At 34.7% G+C, this 8,812-nt stretch overlaps 1 protein-coding gene across 1 annotated transcript; it reads right to left on the minus strand.

Moving 5' to 3' along the window:
• Positions 1-2,020: 2,020 nt before the first annotated feature.
• Positions 2,021-4,174, minus strand: LOC145093701 (uncharacterized). The gene has a single exon (XM_079031923.1). It carries the CDS (start codon positions 4,063-4,065, stop codon positions 2,185-2,187), a length of 1,881 nt encoding a protein of 626 aa, XP_078888049.1. The 5' UTR covers positions 4,066-4,174; the 3' UTR covers positions 2,021-2,184.
• Positions 4,175-8,812: the final 4,638 nt, after the last annotated feature.

The following is an 8,812-nucleotide window of genomic DNA, read 5'->3' on the forward strand; positions in this document are numbered from 1 at the left end:
GCAAGATGGTGCCTGACTCGACGTCCCATTTATTCTTTGAGTGTCAGTATTCAAGAGAGGTTTGGAACAAAGTGTGTAATATGTGTAACATCCAAATCCCGGACTTTAGATTGAAACAAATAATTAAGTATCAAATTCCTCACCTTCAGAAAAATCACATCCAAGTAGATATTTAGAGACTTACTCTGGCTGCCACGATATACTTTATATAGAAAGAGAGGAACTCATGCTATCATAATGGCAATATAATTCCACACTCTAAACTTGCTAATGAAGTCTTCAACAACTTGAAAGCTCGTTTATGTGGAGTTCCCCTCAAATGGTCTATCCCGGTGGAAGAAGTGTATAAAAATTGGAAAATCCCTAGGCCTAGCAACTGGCCTCCAATCAATGATAGTGATCATGTTGCTTAATAACGCTTATGGGAGGAGGTGCCTGTGTGACTTTCTGCGACTTTCTGGGCTTTTGGCTTATGGGATTTATGAGTATCAGTAGTTTTTTGTGTAATTTTCTTACTTATGTTACAGTTTTGAGGACCAACTAATAGCATGTCTTCCTATTAGGGTGGTTCCCTTTGTATCTTGTATTGTATAAGTTTTTTCCTTAATGCATTTTCCGGAGGCTTTGCCCTCTTTTCCAAAAAAAAAAAAAAAATGATGATGAATATGCCCCTGTGTGCAAGGCATATGGGACGGTTTGAGTTAATTTTAAAAAATAGAGATTGAACGTTGATTTTGACATCTGCATGAGGCCCAAATATTTATATCCTATCTGAAAATGAAAATTAGTTCGCATGACCTCACGTTCAATAGTGAGATACTACACAATTTGCTAAAATGTAAATAAATAAAAAAACAAAAAATATCACATTTGACATAGTGCAAAAATCTCACAAATACAATGTCAATGAGCACGTGAAGAGTTTTTCCTTTACCCAACTTTCAACTACTATGTTCAGAAATCAGCAAAACAAAAGTGAATTCTCTCGTTTAAATCAGCAACTTTTTTCAAATTTAATTCCTTGTCCCCAGTGAAAAAAATGACATGTTTGCCCTTCTTGCCATAATTTTTCGATATGAGTATGTGCAATACATATAAAATAATAACAATCACCTATAGAAATTCAAGTTTCAACTTTTAACTGCAATACATCTAATGGTCTAGCTTAGCACACGCATTTATATAAACAATTAAACATGGAATTAACATTAAAATCAGTACTTTAGAGAAAGAATTTTCTAAATAAACCCCTTAGATCAGTTCACATAATGAATTCTAAACATGGGCAAAAGCTTACCAATCAACTTAAGCAAATAAGCATCTAATGGTCTAGCTTTAATATGATCAAGTAACAGTGATGCAGTTGAAGTATCAAGTGAGAAACCACTTTTCTTCCATTTCCAGTAAAAATTGTTTTGTATGTGGATGACATTGCTATAATTAGGTAGGTTTTTTATAGTACAACGTTGTAATAAGAAGCAATGAAAGGAAGTTGCTATAATAAACATATGAATACTGTTTCCTGCATTTAATCCACAATAAAATAAGCAACTTTTTGCTACATTCATGCATGCAAACACTAAACCAATTATCCCATTCTCCATAACAAATCCTCCACATGTGCACAATGTGTTATAGCATGTTGTAATCACTTGATTAATAAACAACACCACGTTATACTCATACAGAAAACTTACATCATCCCCTTTCTCCAATACCAACACATGAACCATATCACCAATGAAGTTTATCAGCCAAGAATAATTAAAAGATATTTTGTGGCCTCTCCTTTTTATGAAACATCCAAGCGGTCCATAACATCAAATTAAAAACGTTTTATTATTCTTATGTTCATCCAAATTCCATAATAAAGCATATGATATTACCCTTCATGTTAGCAATACTCAGGGAAAAGCATGGAATTACATGCTAAGTTCATCAAGTTAAATACAAACATACACTGAAATATATATATGGTCGTATTGAAAGGCTGATAATAATAGACAAATATTGAGTAGATATTAAAATATACCACATATGTAAATGTAAAGTTCAACATAAATGTGATATAAAATTGAAAAAGTAAGCAGATTACAGCAGAGAGCGAGTCAAAATATGACAAAAAAAGATAATTGAACCATAACAAACTTGCAATACAAACCAAGATGCCATTTATACTGTAAATCAAAGAGCATCCACTCCTTTTGGCACAAGCTTACCAATGAGCTTAAGCAAAGAAGCATCTAAAGATCTAGCTTTTATATGATCAAGTAATAGTGATACAGTTGAAGCATCAACTGAGAAACCTTTTCCTTCCATTTCCAGTAAAAGCATCTCTATGGTATCAAGTTGTTGGTTTTTAAGAAATCCTTGGAGAAGAACGTTGTAAGTCACGCTATTTGGCAGGCAACCTGTTTCTTCCATCTTAAGAAACAACTCTTTTGCTTCCCCCACAAGACCTTCACGGCAAAAACCATTAATCATCACATTATATGTCCTAACATCAGGTTGCAACCCTTTAACATTTAGGTCATTAAAAAGAACCCTTGCAACATCAAGTTTCCCAGTTCTACTTGCACCATCAATGAGTATAGTGTACACCTTTATATTGGAATTTAGTTTGTTGCCACCCATCAAATGGAACAAAGAGAGTGCTTCGTCCACTTGATTGTTGTTGCATAGACCCTCCAAAACTATTCCGTAAGTGATTTCATCTGGAATCACGTTGTGTGCTCGCATCTCATGAAACAGCTCATGTGCAACTTTACCACGTCCAACGTGAAACAATCCCTGTATCATGGTACTGTAAGTGATCACATTGGGTTTCATACCTTTTTTAGTTATTTCATGAAACAAATCCATGGCTTCTTCTACCATCAATTTCTTACAATAACCATTCAATAAACTACTATAAGTAACAACATCAGGGACCAGACCTTGAGACCCCATCCAATTTAACACTTCCCTTGCTTTGCTTATTTCACCTCGCAAACAATACCCATCAATAAGCGAACTGTAAGTCACTACATTAGGATTGATCCCTCTTTCAATCATTAAGTTGATAATACAATTTGCATCCTCCACCTTCCCTTCCTTGCAAAGTGCATCAACTAATATACTATATGCCCGAACATCTAGAGAGATACTTTGGTCCTCCATCTCTTTGAGCAAATTAGAGACATCATCCCAACGACATAAGTTACAAAGGCCATGAATCAAAGAATTGTAAGTCACAACATTAGGAAGGATGTGTTTGTGGAAGACCATTTCATTGAAGAGATTTAAAGCGTCATCGACCATTTTGTCCTTGCAAAGACTATCAATGATGGTGTTATATGTGACCACATCAGGTTTACAACCCCTTCCATCCATCAGTTTAATCAAAGCAATGGCCGTATCATTATTACCAAATCTGCAAAGCCCTTTAATCATAGTGTTGTACATAATTGCATTAGGCTCACAAAGTCCTTCTTTGATCAGCTTCTTGAATAATTTTTCAGCTTTGAGGATTCTATCTTCTAGAACGAGTCCATTTAAGAGTGTGCTAAAGGTGCAGACATTTGGTAATATATCGCGTTTGAAGCCATAGCCTAAGACTGCAAATCCTTCACTTGTGCGGTGCATTTGGCAACAGCACTTGATCACAATGCTAATAGTGTAGGCATTCACAGGAACACAAAGGAGAGTCATTTGTTTAAAAAGTTCAATCGAACAAGAATATTGTTTCATTTTGGTAACAGCTTGCAACAACCTGCTGAATTTAACAACTGAAGGCAGAGGTTGTTTATGTGTCATTTCATCGAACAGTTTGAGGGCATCATCAAGGTTAGTAATTTGCTCAAATATAGATCGAGGATGTTTAGCTCGATTGGAGGAAGAAGTCGAATGAAAACGACCTAAAATCGTTTTGGGGGGTAAGATTTGGTTACGTGGTTCTGAAAATGATGAACGGTTTAAAGAACGAAGGGAATAATGAGTAGCGAAGATATCTTTGGATTTGTTTAAGGGATGGGAGACGATAAAAGAAGCACCATTTTTTTGAATCGCCATCAGCGCAGCAAACATCTGCAACTGGAACGGAGCTTTAAAACTTGGCCTTACGATCAAAGAGAGACTTTAGGCTTAGGGAATGAGGAGCGGCATGGCTGGGCGTATGCAAGGTGAGAGTCATGTTTAAGTTTAGAGGGATAATACTATAAAAATGTTTAAGTTTGTCATTTGTAGAGTTTTGTACATCAACATAGATTTTTGAAAAAATATTTACTAATTGATTGTGTTCTTATAATCGTTTCAGTCTTTATATATATTTTTTATTCAATTAAGTCTCAAATACCGGTAATCGTATTCAATTTAACTCTTTGATCCGGTCAAAAGTTCATCAAACTTTTAAAAATTACATTTTTGGCCCAAATTTCAAAATTTATTATAAATTTGGTCTAAAATTTACATTTTTAGCTCAGATTTTAAATTTTGTTACAAATTTGGTCTAAACTTTACCTTTTTCACCCAAATTTTAGAATTTTATTATGAATTCATCATAACTTTAGTTTTTTACAACTTTTTTTCTCAAAGAATTGTTTCTAATATGTTTTTTCTTTGTAAAATTATATTTATATGAAAAAACGTATTTTCACATAAAAATCTTATATTTTTTATATAAAAACTTTTTAAATTTTTTTTTTTGTATATGAAATATCTAGTTATAAAATAGGTATTTATTAAATATATAAATATATATACAAATCCGTTTTTATAAAAAAAATGTATACAAAAACGTATTTTACAAAAAAAAATGTATACAAACATCTATTTTATTTATATTTTTTTATAAAATCGTGTTTGTTTACATTCTTTTTTATAAAAACGTGTTTGAATAATTTTTTATATAATACTTGTTTGTATACATTTTATAAAATGTATACAAACACGATTTTATAAAATATATACAAACACGTGTTATATAAAAAATTATTCAAACATTTTTTTATAAAAAAAATATAAACAAACATGATTTTATAAAAAAAATATAGATACACGCTTATTTATGTGCATATATATATATATATATATATATATATATATATATATATATATATATAAAGGTGATAGGTGTTTGTATACATTTTTTTGTAAAATATGTTTTTGTATATATTTTTATTATAAAAATGGATTTATATATATTTATATACTTAATAAATATATATTTTTATAACTAGATATTTCATATACAAAAAAAAAATTAAAAAGTTTTTATATAGAAAATATAAGATTTTTATGTGAAAATACATTTTTTTATATATAAATATGATTTTATAAAGAAAAAACATATTAGAAATATTTTTTTGAGAAAAAAAGTTGTAAAAAAAAAAAAACTAAAGTTAGGATGAATTCATAATAAAATTCTAAAATTTGGTCAAAAAGGGTAAAGTTTGGACAAAATTTGTAACAAAATGTAAAATTTGGGACAAAAGTGTAAATTTTAGACCAAATTTGCAATAAATTTTGAAATATGGGCCAAAAATGTAATTTTTGAAAGTTGGATGACCTGTTGACCGGGTCAAAGGGTTAAATTGAATACGATTACCGGTATTTAGGACTTAATTGAATAATATATATATATATATATATATATATATATATATATATATATATATATATATATATATATATATATATATAATGACTAAATCGATTATGAGGACAATATATAGGGACTTTATTGAAGTTTTCCCAATTTTATTTATCAAAACATAGGAAAGGTTGTAACATCCAAAATTTCAAACCAATTTAAACTTTTTAAAACATGTCAAGTTCATCAAAACATTACAACTTTGTTTTCAAAATATTGATTATCAGAGTTTTTTCCCAGAAACATAAACATAATAGGAGGAGCTGTACGATCACGCCTTGGCCTTGTCTCGATCCCCTGATGTACCTGAAACATTAAACTGAAACTGTAAGCCTGAAAGCTTAGTGAGTTACCCCCAAAATACCGATACACATACAGTCCACATAGCAATATCAACATTAACATATCATAACAATCAAAACAGAACAGCATGCACTGGGTCCACAGCTTTACAAGTTGGACTACCCCCTGGGCCCTCAGTACGAGTCTGGAATGCCTACCGGGCCCTCAGCCCGTATCTGGAATGCCATCGAGCCCTCAGTACGAGTCTGGAATGCCTATCGGGCCCTCAGGTCGTATCTGGAATGCTCCCAAGTCCTCAATACGAGTCTGGAATGCTTACCGGGCCCTCAGCTCATATCTGGAATATTCCCAAGTCCTCAGTATGAGTCTGGAATGCCTACCGGGCCCTCAGCTCATATCTGGAATACTCTAGGGTTTGTTGGCTACCGTATGGAGCAGTATAACCTCAACCCAACCCACATAACATATAACATAACTACTGAGCATGCAATAATCATATAACATCACAGGTAGTCCTACAGATCTACCTAACTGACATAACCACTAGCATGCAACACTAACTCATACTCAACATTTAACACTACTAGGTTAACATATCCAATGGGCCGGCCTTGGTGACTTAGACCCCTTAGTATAGTGAGGATAACTCACCTCGCAACTGACGTCAGAAACTAGAAAGCTTCAACTCTCGGATCACTAACACGAACTTCACTACCTATAAATATCATAAAACCCTTTTTCATAAGTTTCCAAATTATCAAAATACCCTCAAAAGTCAACTGGTCAACTATTGGTCGAAGTCAACTGGTCAACTATTGTTCAAAGTCAACGCCCACAATCAAAGTCAACAGTCCATTTTGACTCGACTCGTCGAGTCCTTCCTGAACTCAAGAAGTCGTGAAATCCTTGATTGGCTCGTCGAGTTCTCCTTTAACTCGCCGAGCTCATACGTGCCCAAGAATCGGTAGAACCCTAGTCGACTCGCCGAGTCTTCTAGCGACTCGTCGAGTTCAAGGCAAACTTCAACGGATTCGTCGGGTTGTTCATCCAACTCGTCGAGTTCACGGCCAAATTCAACGGACTCGCCGAGTTGTTCATCCAACTCGCCGAGTCCTCGCAGACCTCCATCCATGCAGACGCTTTTTAAGCCATGGAAAGGCTCCATATTACAAATCCAAGCTTCTAAGGCATGTTTATCACATAAAGTTGCAAACTTTACGCACATGCAAGGTTCTAAAGGCCCTAAATGACCAATCTATGCTTCCAATGGGGCTTTACACCTTGGGAGAGTCTCATTCTTGCACAAGCTGGAAACTTTATGTACTAAGAAGCCCAAAGGAGCTCAGTTTTGAAGCTACAACTTCAGATCTGAGATTGCAAAGAAGAGTAGCTTCCAATCATACTATGAAAACCCTAGAATTTGCCCAAGGAGGTGTAACGCTCGGGTTTCGGGGCTAAGCATTTTTGACAATGTAATAGTCTAGGTCAACTATTGTAACTCTTTTTGAAGTAATAAAGATGAAATATTTGAGTATTATGTGAATTATGTGTATTTATGTGCTTATTATTTAATTATAAATGTATAATTAATAAAGAATAAAAACGAGCGTCAAAATTAAAGTGTAAGATAAGCCCGATATCTTTATATAAAGTTGTAGTGGTTGAAACAAGGATTCCGGGATATAGAGAGCACTGAAATCCGAGTTATAACGAAGAAGTTATGACCCGTCGAAGTTTCGCGACAGAACCGGCACGATACCGGGAAGCGTAAATAGTGAATTACGATAGAGCAAGTTTTAGCCTTAGAGGTCTAAACGAAAGTCGTAGAATACGTTAAACCAAGAGCGTCCATAAAAATAACGCCCAAATCTGACTTCGTATGAGGAAGTTATGATTTTTCGAAGTTTCGGCTTAGCAGTGTACAACCCGAAATTCGAATATTAGATCGAGTGGTTTTTAGCCGACACAACCTAAACGAGAATCGAATATCTCGTTAAGAGTAACGTAACGAGAAAAAGATGGGCGAAAACAGATGTCAGATGAAGAAGTTATGAGAATTTAACGGACTAATCTTGTCCCGGCCTGTTAATAATATAACTTTTAAAATAGATTCAAAATTAGCCGACGGAGTCTAAACGAAAGTTGTAGAGTACATTCCTGCCTTCGCGTGGATATAAAGAGCGTCAAAAACGGAGCTCGTATGAGAAAGATACAAATTTTTGAAGTTGGCACTCGATTTTGCGAGATCTGATACAAAGTCGCTGACGTGGCGTTTTCCCAGCCGTCCGATGATGATCGCTGAAGCCGCCTCGGATCGTAACACGTAGCCCCCTCGCTACGCCCAACGTCCGATCTCGTACGCGCCGCGTTCGCATAGCCTTGCTCGGTCCAGAAGAAGCCACGTCGCACCACCGAGTCTTTGCCACTTGGCCTTCCTATCCGAAGAACGCCCAGCGTAAGCATGTTGAACGCCCAGTGTAATGTCCGAACTTCGGCCTATAAAAAGCAGCGAAGGCTGCCGAGTTTCATGCACCAAAATCCTTTCTCTCTATAAGGTTCCAAATCACCCCTAAACCCTAGGAAAAATCCCCTAGCACCCTAAGGAAGCCCCCGAGTTTCCCGGAGTCCCGAGAAAAAGGGCCTTTCGGTTTCAAAACGCTGCTCCAAGCAAAGCCCGGTTTTCTTTAGAATCCGCTGTAAGTGAGCTACGCTTATGCAATTTTTAATATAGCTTTCAAATAATTATAGTAATGTTATTAGGTCTTTAAAATAATTATTTCGACTATTATTATGAATTATATTGAGTGTTATGTAACGCTTATATAATAAAAATAATAGCTAGACTGTTAATTTGTTGTGGTTATCGTTAGACTAAACCCT

The sequence above is a fragment of the Lactuca serriola genome, chromosome 3 (genome assembly GCF_051521515.1).
Source record: "Lactuca serriola cultivar US96UC23 chromosome 3, Lser_US96UC23_V15, whole genome shotgun sequence".
Classification (NCBI taxonomy): Eukaryota; Viridiplantae; Streptophyta; class Magnoliopsida; order Asterales; family Asteraceae; genus Lactuca; species Lactuca serriola.